The sequence below is a fragment of the Anguilla anguilla genome, chromosome 14 (genome assembly GCF_013347855.1).
Source record: "Anguilla anguilla isolate fAngAng1 chromosome 14, fAngAng1.pri, whole genome shotgun sequence".
NCBI lineage: Eukaryota > Metazoa > Chordata > Actinopteri > Anguilliformes > Anguillidae > Anguilla > Anguilla anguilla.
This window is the reverse complement of record NC_049214.1, coordinates 10,335,697-10,360,266: the sequence shown is the minus strand read 5'-3', so window position 1 is coordinate 10,360,266 and position 24,570 is coordinate 10,335,697. Positions and strand designations below refer to the sequence as shown.

The 24,570-nt window shown below is 39.4% G+C and overlaps 1 protein-coding gene across 1 annotated transcript in view; it reads right to left on the bottom strand.

The window, feature by feature from the left end:
• LOC118213044 (atrial natriuretic peptide receptor 2) overlaps positions 1-24,570 on the bottom strand; it is a 68,665-nt gene that overhangs the window by 13,806 nt on the left and 30,289 nt on the right. Inside the window, exons 8-15 of the mRNA XM_035391652.1 lie at positions 21,445-21,565; positions 13,544-13,618; positions 11,358-11,435; positions 6,955-7,059; positions 4,052-4,123; positions 2,390-2,549; positions 1,665-1,820; positions 297-465 (exon numbers count right to left, since the gene is read on the bottom strand). Coding sequence (XP_035247543.1) covers positions 297-465; positions 1,665-1,820; positions 2,390-2,549; positions 4,052-4,123; positions 6,955-7,059; positions 11,358-11,435; positions 13,544-13,618; positions 21,445-21,565 — 936 coding nt within the window. The remainder of the gene's footprint in view (positions 1-296; positions 466-1,664; positions 1,821-2,389; positions 2,550-4,051; positions 4,124-6,954; positions 7,060-11,357; positions 11,436-13,543; positions 13,619-21,444; positions 21,566-24,570) is intronic.

Below are 24,570 nucleotides of genomic sequence, written 5' to 3'. Positions count from 1 at the left end.
TACCTCATAAATCTATTGCACTGAGCTGGTTGCCAGTATGAGCATTGTTTTAGCTAGACATGTACAGAACATAGATGCTGAATGTTCTGTAGCACATAGCAGAGCTGTGCTTATACATTTTTCCATCTAAGTACATTAACAAAACCATAAGGACATCAAATGAATATCACCAACTGATATTTCACAATTTGTATACTTATATCAATTATTTTTTCCCCACTGTCAAATGAAATGATCAACAATAAAGAGACATGAGGAGGGGTCTGATTTAGGATTTAGGTGCAGACAGGACTCACTTATTGAGCTTCATGACGAAGATTTTGATGTGGCTGAAATCGGGCCGTTCTGCTGGGTCCTCAGCCCAGCACCCCTCCATAAGGATGGACAGCTCCTCGCTGTGGCAGCTGGTGTCGGTGGTGGGGCGAAAGTACGGCTTCTGACCATTCCTCACCTTCTGCACAATCTCTGCAATGGAACACAAATGAACAATATAAACCTTCACACACGTGCACGCGTGCATGCACACACGTGCACGCGTGCATGCACACGCATGCACGCACGCACGCACACACACAGAAACACACACACACAATAAGGAGAGTATGAAACCTCAGTGAGTCAGATTTCCATTTATTAGAAACTCTAAATACAATTAGACAAATGTGGGAAATCAAATGTGTCTGATACATATAAAGTAGAAGAACCAGAACAAAATAAAAAATTCCACACAACAAGACAAAGACAGCAAGGTCACTGAAAGGAAAACGTATGATTTTGAAGGCAAGAAAAACAATGTTATAATGGGAACATGATTACAGCTGGTTTAACGACTGATTTGTATTAGCTTATAGCTAGAAAATGTCGGCAGCCTATTTAAAAAATAAGCTTACATTAATGTAGGTAATGATTCAGATCATAATTTCCACATGGCCAAAAGTATGTGGACACCTGACATCCAACATTTCCTCCAATATTATGGGCAGTAATCTGGAGTTGGTTCACGAATTGCTGTTATGGAAACTCCCACTCTTCTGGGAAGGCTTTATACTAAATGTTGACGCATTGCTGCAGGAATTTGCTTCCATTCATGGCTTCACTGGAACTAAGGGGCCTTTCCCAAACCATGAAAAACAGCCCCTGACCAAGGGGTGTCCAGATACTTTCGGTCATATAGTGTATGTGCTCTACTATCGCCAACTATCGTCAACATACTGTTATACAGATAAATGATTCATGTATGGAAAAGTACTGATATTTGTTGAGTGCACAGTACTACAGTAGGTGTCTTTTGAGGAAAAATGGTATTCATGCTTTACATGTCTGTGACATTCATACCACAAAAACTTTAAAATCCTAAAGTAATTTAATCAGGACCCAGAAGTGGTCAGAGGTTTTTTACCTTTTTTGAGTGCAACGAAAGTGTACACAAGAGAGTATTTGTGTCGGTAAAAAAAAGGAAATTCCACCCAGTATAATGAAGCCAGCACAGAAACCAACATTCTTAAAGCTGAAATACCATATCCAAATTCCAGATTTTTCTTTCCTTTCTATTTTTCCCCTGAGGTTACTGATGTCAGTGGTGAAAAGAGACACAACAATGTTCAACAGAGAGAGGAAAACCAATCGTGCAGCAGACAGAAGCATGCCATGTACTGCGTGTCTACCTTTAGGGCTTAGGTCCATGCCTTCCACGTAGAAAGGCCCATTCCTCAGGGCTATCTCCTGGAGTATGATGCCAAAACTGTACACATCCCCCTTCTGTGTGCCCTGCGGAGGATGTCTGTCGTATATCAACAGCTCAGGGGCTGTCCACAGTTTTTCTAAAAGGATTAGCAAAAAAAATAAATAAAAATTGCTGATCAAATAAATATAAGAAATCCTTCCCCCCTCTACTCCAGAGATGTACATGATATACAGTGCAGTATTTATTGGGAGCTAACTAAATGGCAACTAGCTAAACGGCAGCATTTTGTCATTATGATGGTGGTTGCTTCAAAATTACAATGGAGTTTTTTTCTAGAGCATTTGTCACATGAAAAAAATGAATACTTCATCTGGTAACAGCTAAGCAACTGCTGAGCAAGCACACTAAACTGTATTCATAACCTTTACATTCTAGTTTTTATTTGTTGGCTTGTATACTTCATTTCAAATTACTGATGGTCACATAATGTCTTTACCACTCATGGTGAAGAACTGTTTCAAATACATTTTTACAGATCAAAACGGATCCAAGAAACAACACCAGAAGAAAGGGCACTGATTAAATTTTTAGGAGTACTAAACTTTTACCCTCAACACAGTGTCTCCATAATTTGTGCCAGTACTGTATAAGTGAGTGTGTAAGCGCATGTGCACGCGCGCATGTGTATATGCATGGAATACCTACTTGCATAGAGTGCGTGAGAGTCCTCATTTTCACATGATGACCGGAAGCTTGCCAGCCCATAATCTGTAATTTTCAGTACAAATCGGCTATCCACCACACAGTTGGATGACTTTAAATTTCCATGTGACCCAATGTAGCTGTTATGCAGAAAATTCATTCCCTGGAGAACAAAACACAGAATAGTCCATGAGCAGTGAAAGCATGAATAGATATTTAAAGAAATGTGAACATATATTTGAATTAAAAATGTGGTTCTTACATAGGAAATTTCCTCAATTAAAGGTTCTGAAGACAATGTTTGGATGTTACCTGACAACTACATACATAAAGTTCTCTTGTGCAAAGACTTTTTTCAATCAGGAGTACAATTTTGCTATGATACACTATGCTTTGCATGACAAAACATTTTTATAAAAGTACACATTCTTTTCTTGGGGTTTTACCTCATGCTGTTTGATGTTGGGTCTTCATACTGATCATTTTGCCCCAATGATTATAATATTTCAGTCAATTATGTGAGAAAATAATGGGCCTCGTTTATCAATATTTTTATAAAACCGGCTGTACATTTACGCATAATAAGAAATGAACTAATAAATTCTGCTGGATTTATCAAATATGCATAGATAGTTTTTTTGTATCCACGTGTGCATGTTGACAAATACCAATCAATCATGAAAAGCGATTAGCTTCACTGAATCACTGAACTTGTGATTAGCATGAACTGACACCCCTAAAATACCATATAAGGAACTTGGAATTCCATTGCAGTCAATTTAAGAGATGGCCGTGACAAAGCAAAAAAAAAAAAAAAACCTGATTGAAGTGCTGTTAATGGAAGTAAAAGCCAAAAAACATATTTCATTCAGTCGTGTAAGCAGTGGAGAGCCAGGGCCGGGAAAGACTAAAGCCTGGCAAGATATATGCTGTTGTAAATTGTACCTCAAGTTCTGCGTACTATGCGACAGGTAAAACTAAAATGGTCTGACGTGAAACTGGAAGCAAAGAAGAAAATCCCAGCCCAGAAACGAAGCACACCAGCCACCATGGGGAGGTCAGAGTCTGGCCCACTTGTCTACGCTGGATGAACGCATTGGCCGAATTACAGGAGAGACGTTGCCGTCTGGAATAACTCTGGAAGGTGGCTGCGATACATTTTCCCTGTCTTGTGCCAGTCGCCGAGAAGCCGAGGACCAGAAGCACCTGAACATACGCAGGAATTGCACAGGAAATGGCGTCATGACCTTTGGAGTTTAGGATGTGCAAGGTCAAATTATGGTTTCTAGGTATTAACCTGTTGTATAATGTGTTTCTAAAACGTGCCTGTAACACGCTGAACAAAAAAAGGTACGGTTTAAGCGTTCATAGAAGCCAAAGGACACAGTATTTGTGAAGCTTGAACACTGCTAGACATAAGATAAAGAGACACATCTAGCACATCTCACAATAAATGAGAGCTCTGTTGATAAAATTAGGGAAGCTTTGGCATCAAAGGCCTTGCACATACAAAGACCTAGAAGGGAATTTTTTTGAAAATAAATTCAAGAAACGGGGGTGGGGGGGTGGGGGGGGGGGGGCGGACAGTGGCTGCTTCCTGTCTGAAATGCCTTGCATTATACTGTAAGGTTGCATGCAGTGAAAGAGTGTGTGTGCTCCACTTACCTTTACTATATCATTGATGAGTGAATAACGAAACATCCAGTCCAGGTTTATGCTTTCATTCTCTAGTATATCCTGAAAATAAACCAAAGCGATGTTCTCACATGTTTTAAGCATACACACACACATACTTTACTTATCAGGCAACACGTTAAGCGCTTCTTTTCATTATGTTAACTACAAATTTGACAAAATCCAGGTATGTGTTGATTTTTGAATTGCCACACACTCAAGCTAAAGTTCGCAGTTTTGCCGGGAAAGTATTTGTCTTTCTGGAAAGTATGAATATCTGCACTTGCCCCATGTACAAAATAAATCAACCCTGCCCACTGACTCTGCTCAACATGGTGTCCTCTTCAGAGAATAAATAAGGGCCAGGGGACAAATTAACTGCCCCTGCCACCCATCAAGCAAAGTAGGACCCTGCTGTTGGTGTAACGGTAAGATCAAAGCTGCTGAACACCATGAAACACCGATAAGTTTAGACCTCCCTTAAATATCCCTAAGAGACAAGCTATTCACCCGCAGCTGAGCTTCTGACATAAATTACTGCACAAATTAATATGGAAATGAATGAATACATCCTTCATTCTCAAATTTTTTCTCTTGTACTTTTTGCATGTATAAAACCAAGGGAAAATGCGATCAACACCGAATGTGCAATTTACGATGGGAATTTTAATCTTTCCCCAGCACTACTTCCCCATCCAATATGAATAATACATTTTCAAAAACTCTAATTGTTATACTTGATTCAGGTAATTTGGTGGAACAGACCATATAGAATATATCAATGTGCATAAAGTTTTCTGACATGTTGCTAAAAATGATTCACATTTCAGGAAAAAGTTTCCAAAGAGTGCAGTCAGCAATGCAGGCAGAGGGGGGAAGGGAGAGGTGTCAAAAATACCAATACAGACAAAAACAGCAATATCAGCAAAATGTTGCAAAACTATTACAGATATGCTCCATATGACATATACAGTTGCTAGTTTGTTTTAATATCATGTGACACATGGCTGCCCCCAGCACATCTGGTAACCTGTTATTAGCTTTTAGAAACAGTTCATTAAAAGCTGTTTATCTTGACTACTGTTTAAAGGGTCTGCTCCATTTCCATCAACTGTGAGACTTGGAGGGATTATGGAAAGACTGCAGTGGAAAAAGATAGAACTGTCTGAAGAATTTGGCCCCAGTAATAAAGGTCATGTTTCTGTTCTGGTTAAACAAAACAGTTTCAATCATTCTGAGATGTGCTGCAAAGGAGAAAAATGTACCAGCCCTGAATTGTACATGAAACAAGTACAAGAAATCATAAACCAAGTCATAAAAAGTGCATCAAAGAGTAATCTGCTGTCAAAATTCTAAAACTCAAAGGGCCATATTTACTAGGAATTGTGGGGCTTTAATAGAGGCAAAGGAGACAAATAGCATTTTTCCATATTTACTAAGGTGCCGCGCCAGTAAAACCAGAGAAAAGCGGCATCCCTAAAATTTGCGTCTTGTGTTTTGGTTAATGCATATGTATTTCAGGGCTTGCTGATGTGAGACCGTGAAAATATGGGAGGAGAGAATGGAAATGTATTCATATGACCTACTACAGCTCAGCACAGCCATTATTAAGAGGAGACATTGTCAGCGTGTTAGGGTAGGTGAGAGTGGCCATAAATGTAACAGTTTTTGGATTCGTTCAGAACACATTTAGCCAAGCACTGTGAAATTTTAGTTCAGGCAGATTTGTTGTCATTTCAATTACATTCATAACTTAATTGAGTTGGATACAATTAAAAGCAAGGTACACACAGTCCGATGTTACATTCATACCACCGAGTCGGTATGATTGTATTAGAGGTGCGGAATAATTGTAACAATAAATTTAAATTCCCAAGTCTTTTCTGCACATACTAATGTTAATCATGGAAACACATTTCCAATGGTAATGTGAGACCAGCCACATCCACAGATTATGAAGCATGAGGCTTTATTCACGAAAAAAGACATTGGCGCAACAGCAACTTCAAGCCAGGCCTAACAGTGCCCAACCTCACTAATCTGCTTCTTGCTGAATGGAAGCAAATCCCTGCAGCAATGCTCCAACATCTAGTATAAAGCCTGCCCAGAAAAGTGGAGGTTGCTATAGCAGCAAAAGGTGGACCTGCTCCATATTAGTGCCCTTATTTTGGATGAGATGTTGGATGGCAGGTATCCACATACTTTTGGCCATGTAGTGTATTTCCCGCAACAGACATCACATTGCTCTGTTCCTTTGGGAGGTGGTGGTGGACTGAACTGCACATGTACAAACCTGAAATGGCTACTGTAGCCACTTCGTAAATTAAGTTATTGACCGCTATGTTTTTCAAGCGTTACATTTATGGCAACTCTCTCCTACGTTTGCAAAAAGAGAGAATTGGAAACGTGCGGCGATGCGAAAGTCTGCAGCAGTGACGGTAATTTTCTTAGTAAATATGACTTTAAATGTTTGAATTTAAATTGTCCTTGAACATGAGAAGACAAATTTCAGGGCATATGACATATACTTCTACATTACCATATGACAAAACCTGTACACATATTTTCAATATTCCTAAGAACACTACAAATACCATTTTTTTTTTAAACAATACATGCCCACCCCAAGGCATGGAATGAGGAGAAAAGCCTGATTACCTAATTAGCACAATAAGATTTGCATTTAAATCAGCTCTCATGTCATATCAAGGCATTATTTCTGAGCGTTGAATACCTTTATTTCTTGGAATACCTTTATTTCTTGGAACAGTTCTCAGCAGAACCAAAGTAGCGCATTTCATATGAGTAAGGCCAATTTAAAATGCTGTTATACAAGGAACCCATTTGAGACAAAAATAGCTAATGAAGCATTGTTTTTGGATGAGTAACCCTACCTGCAGGCTCCCTCTTGGGCAGTACTCTGTCACGATGCAGATGTTTGGAGGGTCAATGCAGGCACCTATGAACCTGGTTAAGTGGTTGAACTGAACATCTCTCATCTGTAAACACATAAATAACAAACCAGAAACACATTTAAAACCACAGTAAGCAAGTAAGACAGGGAGCAAATGCTGTGCTTTAAATGCCGTGCACTATATTACACAACTTCAATTAAAACTTCAACCACACAATTTTTATATTGACATATAATTAAAAATGTATATTTTTTTCTTCATGAATTCAGCCATTGTTTGCACAGATGTTTTAATAAGTTGAGTCTTAAATATAATTCTGAAATACAAAACAAATGTACAGTCACTGTAGAATATGCACTACATGCAGACAGAAAAAAATAACAAATTACGCATTGATACATTGCTACTGAAAAACAATTCCCTGATAATTTAAAGCAACCTCCAGTTATGGATAACTAGACACTGATATCAACTAGAATGACCTTTCATTTAAATAAATGAAGAGACTTCCTCTATAAACGAACATTGCAGAGAATCAACCATAAAGGAAAAGTAAGTCAAGGGTATGCCATACCTTTAACAGCAAAACTGTCACTAAGGGACTACTACATTGCAACATAATGAGATTCATTCTGACACTTGACTTGTTAGCATTGAGAGTAGACTGGCCAGATGGGTGAGAATCTGTCAGATGTGCCAATATATGGGCGTAGTCTCCTGCTGTCCGTCCGCAGCGAGCAGGTTTTTGTCTTTTAAAAGCTCTGGAATGCATTGACATTAGAGGATGGCTAGAGGCCTGCTGACACATTTGTGGGGAGGTGTGAATAAATTGAACATGGGAAGAGTTGTGTGTGAGTCAGAGTTATGAGTACACATTCTTCTTCTAAATAGATAAAAATAGAGATATGGAGTGTGCATTGTGCTGGAAGGCAAGGTGGTTGAGAGAGAGAGAGGGGGGGGGGGGGGAAACACTCTTCTGTTTGTAACAATGTGAGATTATCTCGCCAGGGTAATTTAGTGAGAGTGAGGTAAAAGAGTGCTGTGCTGTGAACACTTACCAGTCACAGACAACTGGAATCAGAATGTTGATTAAATTCTGAAAATAATTCGTAAATGTCAAGTGTCTAGCTAGTGTATGTGCATTCAGGATGCCATTTTGGATAAGGCAGTCAGGGATACATTATCCACTAATGATATATTTGACTCTTGGGGCTTGGCATTTCAGCAACGTCCCCACACCAATAAACTCAGAAAGTAGGCAGAGGCCCATTAATATTCAATGGGAGGGAGACTCTTCCTTGTTCGGTTCTGATTCAAATGACTATGGATATGTAGAATCACTGTAATAGTCAGTCCTTTGGAATGATAATGCATTCCAGGCTTGTTCGCTCATGAATAGTCAATTTCGAGGGACAGTAAGGACCGCAAAGCGCTAGATAAAAACTTCTGAAATCTTGGAAATACTTAGGAGAGCTTATTGAATTTTAAGCATGCAACATGCTGCAACCCAGACACGGAAATCTTTCATAATATTAGTAATGTCAATATATTGCATTGCTTTTGCATCATTTACCTATAATTAACAAACTAAACTTTTTTCAATATATGTCTCACTGTGCATTATCAGGTGCAGGGATTCCAGCTAATGTTAAGCTATCTGTTAATGACCATAAAGCCTGATACATTTTAATGTCTTCGTGCTGTCAATAGAAAAGTACCCTTTCTTTTTCATTGATATGTTCAGAATGTGAGCCACAGATTCCAGTTCTGACCAATCTGTATTGTTTTGGCACTGAATATTAGTGGTGATTCAAAAAATAAACAAATCTGCAGCCACACTTTACAGATTTACATGGATATATCAGCCTGGATTCAATCAACATTTGACCTTAACTTCTACTTTATTCCCCTTTTACAAACATAGTTATGCAACTGTGTGACAAAAATGCATTTGTATTTGTTTGTGAGTCAAAGTGAAGTTCAGCCAATGACTGAATCTAGGTCATTATTTTAAGATGGACTGAAGGGTCATTGAAGACCCATTTCATAATGCTGATGGAGAACCCATAATAGCAGTTAGTGTGCAAGGTTAAAATGCATTCCTTATTTACTTACATGTTCATGGAATGAATGATCCATGAATGAATTCCTGTTGTTATATAGTGCCCTCTTTTTAAGGTAGACTGGAGGGCTATTAAGACCTATTTATATAAGCTGATGGAGATGCAATCATGGTAGACATCTGGAAGTTTACAATGATTTGTTACATGGATGTAGTTCCATGTTCATGGGCCTGAATTCCTCCAATTCTATGCAGTAATTTTAAAGGTTTTCAGTAATAAACAAGCACAGCCGTCCCCATTGGGGGAGTACTGAATAGCAAATACCATTAAATCACTACTTTTACATATACAGTCACATGTGTGAGGAAACGGTAAGCACAAGAAATACTCCCTCAGTCAGAGCTTTTAATACAAAGGTCCCTGTAGAACAGGAAGACTGCACCCAGACTAATCAGAGAAAATAAAAAGGTTCTAATTCTAGTCACTGAAATCTAAGAAATGGCAATTCAAGTTCCTTGTCATTGTATACATAAAAGAAAAATGTTAAATGCTCATGGCTACAATGAGCTATAATTACTCTATAGAAATAATGGGCCTCATTCATAAAACTTCCATTAAATTATTTGTACTTTTGTTCTTAAAAAATGTTCCTACAAAAAACCAATATGGGATTCATGCAATTTTATGCGCATTCCTGTTCATGTGATTAGCATAAGGAAACAGCCATGAACAAATACAGATAAGAAAAAAATAATGAATGGCGAAATGTACTCGGAAATGTTCTTACACACAGTTTACAATCAAATGTAATCGTACACGTTTCATGAATGAGGCCCATTCAGTGTAAGTGAGCCACAAATATATGTATTCAACAAATGCTGCATCTTTCTTGAAGAGGATTTACATGTGTGAATGGGTGGGGTGGAAGTCTATTCTCATGTTCTCTCTATGAAGAGAAGAGGTATTGGCGGGACAGAAATAATCCTTCCCCAGCCCCTACCCTGCAGATTAGCCTGCCGAGAGTCAGGAAGGGAGTTACTGGCAGATGAGAGGTTATGTATCCCCTGGCAAGCCCATCGCCCCATCTGGTTTGTTCTTTCACAAGCCCCGGCCTGACAGTCTATCAGGCCCTCTGGGCTTTAGAGGAGCTGCTAGCTCAAGCTAGCGTCTCTCTGATGCGCACCCAGGCATCCAAACCCACACTCCTCTCATGGGCCGGCCTGCCTGGTTCGAAGGGCACGCAGCGGCTGTGCAAACCACACCGCAGGGGACCAGTCGGATCAAACAGGAGCCCTAAGGTCGAGACGAGAGCGCGGTGACAGGTGTCTCTCTCTGTTGCGTCCACCAGATCTGATTATGAACTGGACAGAAGCTGACAGTTTCGGACAAAGGGCAGCCTGGGTTTCTCAAGCCTTTGTGGGCGGAGGCTTAAGTGTATATTTCGCCATGGAAATAAAACACTCTGCGCATGGGTCAAGGCACACTTTTTACATGCAGCATGGAAAGCTAGAGGCAATACATCAGTTTAGTGCTTCTCTGAAGAAAAACAACCTTTCTAGTTATATACTCTGTGATCATATGAATGCTTACATCAGCCTATATACTTATCACATCCTAGATTGATTCAGTCACATACACATTCTTTTGTTCGCCACTGACTCCGCTCTGGGAAAAAAACAACTTCATCTAGCTGCTGACAAACAAACACCCACATGTGATTGCTTAGAAATGGCCCCTTTAACATATACATTCTTCCACAATGCCAATCCAAGAGTCATATCCAGCTTAACTGTGTACAACTGTATAAACAGCTGGGTTCAAGGTGAGGCTTTGCTGAACTATGTTTGACTTACATTCAGTTGTGTTTGGCTTCTCTTATGGCTTTGATTCAATAAACATTTGTCTTTAACTTTTACAACAATATAAATGCAAATGTTTTTAGGCAAGATCATTTTTATGATGCTGAACTCACCAAACTATGTTGGTAAAGATGAAAATGAAGAAAAATTCATTTGTAATTCAAATTCTGTTTAATCCAGGTCCATGCTTGTGTAGTTTATGTACAGTCAGCACAAAGCAGCCCTATAGTGCAAAATATACTCCCATCACTTTTGAAATTAGCACAGATATATTCTGTCACATGCTGGATCCCAAGCCAGTGACCTAACACCAGCCAAGGTCCTCATCAATACACCGATGCTAACATACAGGCACAAGCATGCAGAGACAATCACACACACACGCATACACGCAAGCACGCAGGCACACACACACACACACAAAGGCACTTCGAAAGTTCAGTGTCAGTTTCCAACTCACGTGTTTCAGTTCAAACAGCACTTGTCTCGTCAGCTCAATCCTCTTCTTGTTCACGTGCTTGATCGCCACCAAATTGCCCTGTTTGGAAAGGTCAGGTGTTAGTTAAGGACGCATCTGGTTTTGACTGAGGCACTGTGATATGACGTGACATGTGGGGACCACAGGGGAATGTGTGGCCATCGTGAGAACCGTCCTCCAAGGCGAGGCCTTTGACACCTTTAGCTCTTCCAAAGCGTGATGGAGTCAACAGTTGATGAACTACCTTCAGGCTTTTGAGCAGACTCATGAATGTTCAGTGTAAAATCAACTATGCTAGAGTAAATATTCTTCCTCACTGGGCCCATATACCCATTGTTAGAACTGATTTAACACTAGGAACTTTGCAGTGTTCAAATGTGGGGATGTTGGCTTCACATAGTGTTTGGCAGGAAATAGTCATTATTTGCTGTGTCTCCTCATGAGTTCAACTGCTATTTGCAAGACAGAATGCAGCCATAACTTCTGCAATTTTTTTTAGTAACAATGGCATTGGAATATAATTAAATATAATTAAAACAAGCACAGCTCTTGCAAATCTGGATATAAATTAAGGTGTGTTTAGCTATACTGAATTGTGACACTACACAAAGTGCCTCATCTTGGGAGCCATGGCAGAATATGTGCCTTGACATTTTGCTCTGAGTTTAAGCACCTGCAGTGCAGCCAATGCCCATGTCATCAGCACACAAAATAGTTTTCAACTGTCACATTTTTCTAAGTAATGGTGGATCATTTTTCAGTGCACTCAATTGCGAAAAAAAGAAACAATAAAGTTGTTGCTAAGGAGGCTTTGCTTGACTCTGGGGTCGGCGACAGCGCATCAAAAACTGACAAATGCAAAAAATAAGCACTCATATGCATTAGGGATTTAGAGAGTAGTAAAATAGTTTCAAGAAGGTAGAAGGTATTTACCTGTTGAGAACTACTCAGTAATTGCAAAATGGAGTGCACCGAATGCTCTTATGTGGGCAGGTTTCAAATGATAAAAGCCCTCATTTGGGCTGTGATGGGTGAATTATAGCCTTGCAGCTGAATGCATTACAAACTATTAAAAGAACCTAACACACCAGAAAAATATGATTATTGTTATAACTGGAGAGGAAATAAAGAAACTTAAGGAGCAAATAAAATAACCAGTGTACTTCCTCCACAATATTAGATGATTCCACAAGCAAATTATTCTACTAATACTATTAGCTCTCTTGTATGCAGCAAACTGTACACAGGCATTGTCAAGATTGGTATTTTGGGGGGGGTGTGTGAAAATGCAGGTAGACAATTTGGGTGCCGCAGATATAAGAGCCTGCCCACAGCCTGCTTCAAATAAAAGAACATAGCACCTCCATGTTAAAACAAAAAAGCACGGACTAATGAAAGGGTTTACTGTAAAGAATTGGTTTGGGTTACTCCCTGCCAGGATGTTACAGGGAAAGGAATCTGGTAATAGTCTGCGAGAGACTAATCCCCAAATTTAGAAATATTTACTAAAGCACTACAGAAGATGGCACATAACCAGAACAACCATGTCAAAGTGATTCATCTTTTTAAAAGTCAAAGGTAGGCATTAATGCTGGAATGTATATTGTAATCTTGTCAGATGCTAATGTGCCCTATGGGGAAACACATTTCCTTATATCCATGATGCAAAGCAAATATCATTTCACTATAGCCAAAAAATATCTGTAATCTATCCCTCTGTCTGTCTGTCTATGATGGGCTGAGATAATCATTTAAATCTTCTGTCAAATCGAGCAGTTCTTTCACATTCCTCACAGTGCATGTGACAAAGGATATTTGATTTCACCAACAGTAGGAGGCATGCAACATAATGTTCTGAATGCATTCAATGCCTCTCAGTATCAGTGAATTAGTGTAAATGGAATCCAAAGCATTGATGAGTCAATCCTCCATTTTGCTATCTGTGGTCAGCTACAGTATTTCTCTCCCAATAGCATTTTGTTTTTTTAAACGCTGGAACGACTGGTGTGCGCATTGCAGTGCGATTATATTCACCACTTTGTAGATCAGGAGGCTCACATTCAAACGGTCCACAACACCCACTCGCTCTCCGCTCTGCCTGTGTGTATGCGTGCGTGTGGGTGGATGGGAGCGAGGGAAAAGTTGAAAATGTCAGAATGCAACCTTACCTTGAAATAGCCTGTTTTTGCAAATAACTGATACTTTCCATGTGCTGTTATCAGGGAGCCATAGCTGGAGCCTCTCTGAAACAAGCCACAGAGAAAAGAGACAAGCGAGAAAGTCCACAGATAGATTTACTAAAGCAAACTTGAAACAGAACAAATAGTTACATATGGAAATTAATAAAAATAACTTCTCACTACAGAGCGTAATCCATGCAGTTTTTTTTTTTTTAAGGAAAGCAGACAGTCCACCCTCCTAACATATTTTCTGACTGCAGAGAGGGCTACACACCTTAGCAGTACAGAAAGTGTCATGGTTGGGAATGCCACACTGGGACTGACGTTTGATTCAGCTGCACTATGGACTGTGGTACAGGCTTGCCTGAGTTTATTTAATGTTAGATAAGAATGACTTTCGTAGACACTGGCATTATTCAGCAAAAAACAAAAACTATATATATATTGATAGGTTTTTGGGGCAAAAATGGAGCTAATATGAGTTAAAGCTCTGACTACTCACTTATGTTTATATGTGCATATGTGAAGCGGCCATTATCTCCATCAGAACACATGCAAGACAATGCATCCAGTAGCTTTACTCTGATGCAATAGTTTTCAAGAAGAACAGGGAATAATGCTGGATTCTGAACAAAAATCATTAGTACTACAGAAAGCACTGCCATACGGGAGTGGTTCTATTAAAAAAACAAAAAAAAAAACATTGTTTTTAGCTATGTCGATATTTTTCTTACCTCAGGCAACCATTCTCTGAGGAAACTCAGAGAAAATGTTCTTGGCAAATTCTCTTTTTCACAAACATGTTCTTATGAGTTAACAATAAAAGCAACAAGTCAGAAAGATTTTGGTGTTCACCCTATCTTATATTTCCATAAGAGCAATCAAATGTTAATGTAAATAACATTTGAAGTGTTATTAGCGGGGAAATGATCAGAAGCTTACATTAGGCACAAATAAACCCCATACAAATGATTAGTCCTGCACCTGTAAAATGTCAGAAATCTGTTAGACTTTAATACAACTTCTGTAGGGTATACACTTGACAAATTTTTGCTAATTTTAATGCACAATTACTTTTAATTCAACAGTCTGAAAAAATAAAACTGTAAACGTGGCATGCAAAAGTTTAGCCACCCTTCCAGTTGATCCATTAATATTTTTTTAAGGTTTCAAAACTTTATTGACTTGTCAGGCCTTTAAATAAGCCAGATCAAGACAATTGCATAGCTTAATCTCTAACCCTTCTAACATCTCATGGTGTTCTGCTTACTCTCAACAGCCAAGGGCTCCTCTAACCAGTTGACCGTGGTAAAGAAAACAAAGCAGGGGAAGGCTATAAGAAGCTAAATGCTTCCAGGTTGAAATTTCCACTGTCAGAAACATCTTTAAGAAATGACAGTTAAGGGAAAGTATTGAAGTCAAGGCAAGGTCTGGAATAAAAAGATAAATCTCTAATAGAACAGCTTTTACACTGGTCAGGTATGCAAAGGAAAACCCACGTATCGCTGTAAGGGACCTTCAGAAAGGTTTAGCTGACACCACAGTAGGGGTTCATCAGTCCACTGTGCAGCATTGCTTACAAAGAACGACCTGTATGGAAGAGTTGTCAGAAAAAAATCTTTCCTGAAATCTCATCACAGAAGTCAATGTCTGACGTATGCAACACACTCAGATATGACAGAGGCCTTTTGCAACAAAGTGCTGTGGACTGATGAAACAAAATTGAACTCCTTCGCCACAACCATCAATGTTACATTTGGAGAAAAACAGGGAAACAATTTGAAGAAAAGAACACCTTGGCACCTATTAAGCATGGGGGTGGATCTATTATGCTTTTGGGTTGTGTGAGCAGCCAGTACATTAAATATTGCACAGGTGGAAGGAAGAATGGATTCAACTTAATACCAACAAATCCTAGGCCTCATTTACACCCGGCATTAAAACAGACGACCATATCCAAACAGCCGTGATCAGATTGTAATCTGTTCTCCAGGTGTTTACACCTGGCATTAAAATGTGGCCCACATGCGTTCTCATTGTCCGCAACGTGATCAGATTTGCAACGCCAATTTTACAGAGACATAGCGGTGGCAACTGAGTAGGTTACAACGGTGCAAAGAAGGCTGTGGGTGTGCGAAAGGACCCAGGAATGGCAGCAATATTTCGCATGAGGCAGCGTGCATTCCATTCTGCATTCTGCTGTCCCGGTCAAACAGCATGTTGCTGTGGCCTTGTGGTGGCTAGCCACTGGAGCTGGCTACAGAAAAATTGCACATTTCTTTCTGTAAGAAAAGCATCAGTGTTTTTAAATGTATATTTGTACATGAGTTGAAAGCAGCAAGTCAGTATTTAACGAGTACACAGAGCTTCCAATGGGAAAGCAGCTCTGGGAAATTGTGTCTGGCTTTGAGAGCAGACACAATTGTGCACAGGGGGTCCCATATCCCCATCATTACCCCAGAGGACAACCCAACCAATTACTTTAACATGAAAGATTGTCAGTTGGTTGTGCTACAGGCTGTCATGGACCATTAACACTGGTAGGAACCTTTTCTTTTGATGTGTTAGTTATTTGTAATGCACAAAATTGTCTGACAATATCCAAACACGTTAAAAAAAATGCATATCTTACTATTTTCTTCTAAAATTTAAAATAAAGTTGTGTGTGCTAGTTAGGGTGGATAGAGAAGAAGAATGGCCTTGCAAGATGATGCCAGTGCTCAAAGGCAGGACTGAAATAACCTGTTTCTACAGCTGCGTGCATGTACACCTTGCAGAAACATGGACACAATGCGTCCTCATCCATCCCTGGATGTGGTTTTGTTGATCTGATCATGATCAATTCAAATGTGTCTATTGTGCATTTACATCTGTCCTTCAGCATAGGGCCTCGTCAGCTGTAGCCACAGATCTGATAACGGTCGGAATTCAATGCCAGGTGCAAATGGGACCTTTAAATTAATATTCCACAGTCAGTGAAGAATTTAAAGATGAAAAGAGCTTGGATATTTCAACAAAACATTGATCTAAATCAACCACAAACTACTTATCCTACTATACATATCCTAATAAAGGACTTTTGCTCAGAGGAATGTATGAATTCTGGAAAAATCCATGGATTTGACAATAACTCAAAAAGGGCATTAAAGATTGAGCCAGTTAGCCTTGACGTAAAGCCCTGATCTCCACACTAGGGTGGACCCACGTGAACAACATCTACTCCCCTGAACACAGCACAGGCGAGGCATGTTAAATTGGACCTAACATAATTATAGGTGGTTTATCTTGCGTGAGGGAGGAGGAGGGTCTTCGGCATAAAGTACTATTTGGAGAAAACTTAGCTATCGAACCCCCATTGCGCCACTGAGTCTGCAGCTCATTAATCCTTCGAAAAAGCAGCACCACACTACTGGAAATTCTGCAGCACTAAAGGGGGTAAAACACATTGGGGACGACTGAGAGGATCACCATTAGAGAACGAACAGCTCTTTTACAGCCCCTTTGATGAAAGTCACATTGTTACATTACATTACAGGCATTCAGCAGACGCTCTTATCTAGAGCGACTCACACAACTTTTACATGGCATCTACACTGCATGCATTTATAGAGCTGGACATATACTGAAGTAAAGCAGGTTAAGTACCTTGCTCAAGGGTACAACAGCAGTGTCCCGCCCGGGAATCGAACCTGTGAGGTTCACAAGACCAGTTCCTTACCCATTATACTACACTGCCGCCATTATAAATGGATCCATGACCACGATTATCAAAAAAGCCCCCCTATTCATGCCAAGAAGATTGATATAAAGTACCTGAGAGATGATATATAACAGGTCACAACAAAGATGCTCTGTTGTTTCAGCGTCTCCAAGGCCAGCTATTAACCAGCGAGCAAGCAGCTCATAATGACTGTTGGGGACCTCTGATTAATTTCATTGTTTATCTCCAAGACTCCAACTCCAAATACATGATTTAGATTGTGTGAAATCAAACAAGCTGTATAATGATAATATGTGAACTTTTGCCTGTCCTCTCCTCTGACATTCTAGTACTTTGAGGCCTTGGCCGTGTTCTTGTATAATAAGTGAAATGAAAGTATAAAAATATAAGTTGTTAAACTCTATCATATTCATCTTTTGTATATTAAACATTTAATTCAGTTATATGATTATGCCCACTCCCTACCATATTCTAAACCACACCTTTCAGCGCTGATGTATTTTAAAGGCAGAGCACATCAGTACCCAATGGAATGAATACCAACCAGAGAGTGAAGCGAAACAAATCGTCCTGTGGTGTGAATGAGTTTGATTCTCTGTCAAGCCACTTCCTTAAGTTTCTGGAAAGGTTTTATGCATGCAAGAATCTAGGTCAGACGAGTCTGATACAAAGGATGTGAAATATTAGTTATATATGCTTTTACAAAGGAGTACAGAATGCTTCACGCACATCTAATGAATGATTTGTTTATTGTGTTTATAAATATTTACAAATATAAATATGTGTAATTACAGATAATGGTGTTACAGCAAAATCAAGCAAGTTAAAAGCCATTTTAATGGGAAAATCTATGGTATGGTATGGTATATCTTCTACACAATATACATTACATCACTCGTTGTCAGTCAAATGATACTTTGCTAAAAGGTGAAAATTCTCATCCCAGGCATGTTTATGAAACGCTTGAGAGCAATAAGTCATCAAGGTAATTTCAAAACAATGGTCAAAAAGAGTCTTCAGCAATGTAATGGCATGTTAATAATTTATAAATCACACAAAATCGGCTGAGATGATGTGAGAAAGGTCTTTGGGAAAATAAATTAAGAACACACCCTGCTTGACTCTCCCCTATAACAGGTGATTTATTTCTCCCCACTGGCTCTGAGGGCGGAAATATTCTGCCTGTAGAAATCTAGTCTGACAACTTACTTCAAAAGAGAAAAAGAGAAGAACGGAAAGGGAGTTTGGAGGGGCACATCAACATACAAAGGAGTGTGCTGTGGTAACTAGAATGAATATAGCATGGATTTCTGTTTTAAATGTCCACTAAACTCATTCAGAAGGGCTTCTAGAAAGTCCTCCAAAGTTAGAAATATGTGTGCGCTCATACTGCATACTGCATGAGCGAAAAGGAGAGAGGGATGCCAATAAATGGGTACACTGGAACATTTTGGACAGAACGAATGCAGGGGAAATTATCATAATTCAGTGTCAGCACAGCGCATAATTGTAAAGAATGTAAATATTGGCATGTTGTCTGGAAAGATCAACATTTTTCCACGTTAATATGCCAAGAAAACTGAAAGTCCTTAATAAAGAGGGTGTGTGTGTGTGTGCGTGGGTGTGTGCATGTGGGTGTCTATGAGTTACTGAAACCTAACGGATAGGCATTAGCTAGAACCATGTGTCCTCGGACTGGAATGAGCAGAACATAATGACTGGAGAATGTGCTGAGGTATTATGTGACATCAAGCAGATGGGCAGTGAAAGGTAAAGTTATATAGAGGCTCCGGAGCCAGACCAGTGCTTATTTTAACAATCAAGCAAAGAATGTGTCTCATGCCACAAACCAAATGAAGACCCAACCACCTTAAAATTAACCACCTGGAAGACTCTCAAGAATGTCTAAACTAACGCTGAATTTTGACAAAACAGCTCTGTACCAAGGACATAAAAATTGCATGAAGTTAAACAATATATACTGCGCGCGCGCGTGTGTGTGCTTTAGTACGTACAATTTAAATGTATATATACATACAGTCTGCGTATTCACATATGCAGACAGAGATACCTGTACATAATACAGAAGAAAACAGTGTAACTACAAAACAGAGAAATGTTTTCAATACTGAGCCATGGCAGAAACAAGAAAAAAAATCCAAAAACTAACAAATCTGCTCCAGTTCATTGCCTGGTAACATTCCTCAATCCCAGCTGCCTGAATTCAGACAGACATTCATCAAACAATATATGACTAATATTGTAAGAGAAGAAACCATATCATAGGTTATATTTAAAGAAATACACTTCTGATTTTGTCTTTTATTTTTATGGCTGCATTCTGACTTCCTTATTTTGACTATGATCTAAATTCTTTTCAAATAATGAACAACTGTATTAAGTGGCCAGTGTCTTTTTTTTCCTGACTTGCTTGAATTAACTAAATTAATTAAAAAGCACTTTCAAGTGTTTGACTGTGGTTATAGTAGAGATTGTGGCTATAATACATAGTTCCTCAGCATGTTTTCGGAAACAGGGCTACACTAAGGGCTCTATTTTCCATCCAATGAATGGCAGGGCATACTGTTAGGTAGCCAAAAAATAAAGTACATGTGTGGGTCATGCTATCCATGTAGCTCATAGGCTATACATTCCAAATGGTGGAGTCAAGGAAAATTGTAACTCCGCTGCCCTTCAGGAGTGCCACTTGGAAATATTAAGTTCTATGCTATTGGAAACAAAATAATAACCAAGGAGAAAGGTGCCTGCAACATAGGCACGCAGCAACCATCCAGCTCCTCAAAGGTTGATACTTTTCCCCCTCCAAATGAGATCGGTCAGTTCAGCTTAGTTTAAGTAAGCCATGTCAGTGTTATGAATTAATGACAATTGTATAATTTTTTTCTTTCATTTGAGCAACAGTTAATACCGAGTCACTTTACTGCTGCTAACAGCATTGTTGGCATTGTTATGATCTTCCTTGGTTTTATTTTGTTTAATAAAACATTAAGATACTGTCGTCATTATTTCTTGGTAATAGCATAGCACGTTTAAGCTCTTTAGCTAGAGGTTTAACGGGAAATTAAAACTGGAATATAATAATCATACATTTATGAAATGTTTTTTGAAATTCTGATGGTAGAAAATCAAAACATATTAGAACAAATTTCTCTTCTTTATGAAATTAGTTCAAACTAAATTTTTGGAAAAAGTGACAGCCCTACTCTGCATCTTCTGCACAAGAATGTCAGTTTCCTCTTTGGAGAAGCTTCTTCTTCCATTGCAGTGTTAGACTACAGAAACTGGCAGTACGCCGTCCGCAAAATGCACGGCTCTTAAAGGGAATGAAAAGAGCTCATTTGGTCGGCTACAATTGAATTCAGCTGCAACACACCCACCAATAATATATTCAGCCTAATCCAGCCCATTTTCCTCCTGCGCCGTGCACTGTGAGCCGTGCCCTCCTCACTTCTGTTCACGAAAATACCTAAATTCAGTAGCCGTGCTCAGCACTGTGCCATTGGCTGCACCTATGGTCCGTGTGCCATTGATTTTAGAATATATAGCCTTAATGTGCATTTTGCTGAAATTTCCAAAGGGATACTGGTGTACGAGCTGGTGTTTTTTTTGTTTTTTTTTTGACAGTTACCTACATATAATACAATCAATTATCATCTCAGATTTAATTCTGCTAAAATATTTTTTATGTGACTGCCCAAATAAAGATTCTTATCTAAAGTCTCTAATCGCCATATTTTCCATAAATAAATACGTAACTTAAGCAAAGCGGTTTTTATGTCTTTTCAAAATAGCTGTGAAAAAATGAATTGCTGAAAATGTAATTCTAAATTACATAGTTTTAGAATTAGAATTTAGAATTCATTGTTTTGTATTCCATTTAGCAAAATCTACAGATAACAATAGCTTATGGGGACTAAAACAGAGTGAAATATACAGAAATATATTAAAATGTTCAAATTTAGCATTTACTGAATCACCGCGTCCAGTGAACAGCAACTTTCATGGCATTAAAAATAACATAATAAATATTCCTTTACACTATGTTTATATATTGCACATGTAATTTCAAAATAACAACACGTTCACAGTTATACTATTTGATTTGCATTGGAGAAGAGAAGCAGCCCTGAGCTGGGGGCAGCCTTACTTGTGAGATGGTGAGGCGGCTACCCGCACACTTGTGATATTTGTTGGGACTTTCAAACTGCAACTCCTCCCACCGTATTCTCCACAGCATGCCAGCCAGTTCCTTCTCCAGCTTGAGCTTCCTGAGGTAAGAAGAACAAAACAAATGACAGTTTTCAGAAGTACAATAACACAGCACATTGCATTTTCTCGATCTTGTAACTCATGCCACTCTGGCCCTTTTTCATCTTCAGATGAGGTACCGTATACCCTGATGTCACAGTGTAGTTTCAGTTGAGGGTTGTTATTTAGTTGTCCTTTCTGAACCTACAAATGGCCCCTGGAATACCACAGCAATTAGGAACCCAAATTGCTTTGGACTCACTGAGTATGAGGTATGCTTCTGAGCTGTTGCATTTTAGGTCTTGTTAAATGTATTTCAGATAAGCAGAATCACTTGTTCTGGATGAACAGCAGCCACATACACATGCTGTGGCCAGATACTGTTTTCACAGTTATGTTGGAATACTTAGCCAAAAGTAAACTTCAAATAAATAAAAAGAGTTATTTAGAAGAAAAAAAAGAGTTAACTAGAGTCTAGAGTTATCAGGTAAATTGTAGTGACTGGTATTATCATGTACTGTGTACACCACTCTCCCCCCACAGTTACCTGGCTCTCTTTCCCAGTGGCACATCCCTCTCTTAGACTATGGTGCCCCCCCCCACCCCCCAAAGATTTGATTTAATTTGATTTTCTGTGTGAGTTTTTTATTTATTTTTATTATTTTTTTTATCAAGACATTTTTTCATGCAGGATTTCATTGCTTAGAACCTCAAGTTATGAAGGGAAAATTGTGATTGTTTGATACATTTAAACTGAAAACAGCCAGGAAACTGAGGCATTCCACTGACATCTAAAGAAGTGCAAAACACTTCCAGCTGGCGCCAACTGGAAAATGCAGCCTTTGCAAATATTAGTGGATTATGCCCCACTATTGGGCCACCCCAGTCTACAGCAACAGGCCCATTATTTGTTTTGGTAAGACATTTCTTTAAAGTAAAAAGGATGATTTGTTGTCACATCTGGCATGGGGTGGGGTGGTTGGAGATAGATTCATAGTGTTTGGATTGTACGCTCTGAAAAATTATTTCCCTCCTCTTTTTCACTACTAGTGTTTCAACACCCTTTCTAAAACTTCCCTGAGGCGCTGAGGCCAGCAGCAACTGCTTACAGGGATTTGAACATGCAGCTGTCCTTCACAATTTTAATCCCTTTTAAGACCTCTTAGTGCATTTTATTTCTCTAAATCAGTGCAGCCTACACCTTTTTCCAAATTAATCTTTTTTTTAATTAACCATTTATTAAGCGCATTCCATCAGTAAACTGAATTTGGGATAACACAGTTTGGACCCTGGCAGACAAACAGCCGGAAGTTCACGGTAAATGCCAACACACACTACACAAGATAAATATCTTAGCCTAGCAGAAAACACCTGCCCTGGGTGTTTCCCACATGCATTCATATGAATTAAAAGGGGATAGTGAATTCTCCCCCATCAAATTCTGTGAAGCATGCGAACAGCAGGCAGTGTAGATGGATGGAGGAAGCTGCCTTGCCTCCAAATGTGGCCCTTCATTCCCTTTCTGGGCTATGCACCCCGAGCAGGAAGTGCTTCTCCTTCATTGTAAATGCCAGATCAATAGCGCCATAAACAGACTCCGTGAGTATGTGAGTCTGCCCGCCCGCTCAAGGACATCAGTTCAGAGCAGGCGCACCGCAGATTTATGTATCGATCTATTTGGCAGACGCTCTTATCCACAGCCATTTAAAAAGCCGTGATGGCAAGACATAGTACATTAAAAGCATATAACAGGAGCAACCAGTACCGCAACATAGGCACCAAACATTCAGCAACAGTGACTGAGCGCCAAGCAGAAATAAAATTTAAAAAACCTGCGTATGACAGCAAGTCTTCCACTGCGCACATGGCTGCTAACAGATAGGCAGATCTGCCTCGCTTCATGCTCTACTGTAAACGGGTATACAGGTAAATCTAACAATCTGTGTTGATGTTCAGCTGATCCTGATAAACTAGCATCAGTGATAAACTAAGTATCAGTGCTCCGTGTTGACGCTCAGGATGAAAAGCCTGTATTGCTGTCAATACCATATGTGCCATATGCCGTATGACAATGGACACTGAGATTAGGCTCTGTGGAGCGTGAACGAGAGACTGAAGTACTCCTACAGGTTCAGAGAGAGGGAAGCCTGAGTGAGGACATGGTGTCGCAGCACAAAATGGAGGTTGGTAGGGGCAGAACTTCTTGTTTGCTCTTGCATAACGGTTTTACCCTTTGCTCTACAATGCTGATGGAGAGCACAGAAACTGTATCACGCGCTTCACGTACAGACCGTGCTGACATCGAGCACCAGCACTATTTATACTGCAGGACAACACAGTGAGTGGGATGGTAATGAGAGGCAACAAAACCCCAAGATAGCCCCCGATTCCATATGTGAAGCACAAGCTTAAATGATATGTAAACAGCGATGCTCGTGTGAACACACATGGTAATGCTTGCAGTTGGAGTTAGGAAACCATATTGGAAAAGAATGGCTTCAGTGTAGTGCGGCACTCTGCGGACTGTGTGAGCCAAACTTGTGCAGACATGGCATTGTACCGTGTGAGCGATCTGCAAATGGGAGATACATGCAGACTTAAAATTTCTCTCATCTCTCATTACCACCTTTTCCGGCAATTTACTCACTCGCACTGGCAAGAAATACACGGCCAGAGGTCTGTCTTTGAGAAGGTTTTTCAAAGTCTTTGGCTAAATTTCAGTCCAAGTTGAAAAGGTTTCAAGAAATACATGCAACTCTTGACAGTGAGCTTAAAGATAACAGCAAGGCATTGCTGGGGTCCCTGTCTGCTTCATTAATCTTCTTGTTCAGATGTGAAGATTTATAAGTCATAAATAACAATATCAATAGCTTTCATGGTAGTATTATTATTTTTTTGTTTAGTTCATAAAAACTGTGGCACTTCCATTCTCTTGTCAGTTTATTTTTGGAATTTAAAAAGTCAGTTAAAATATGGCACTGGCTGTTGACCTGCAGCAATTTCATGAAATAAGTCCAGGCACTTT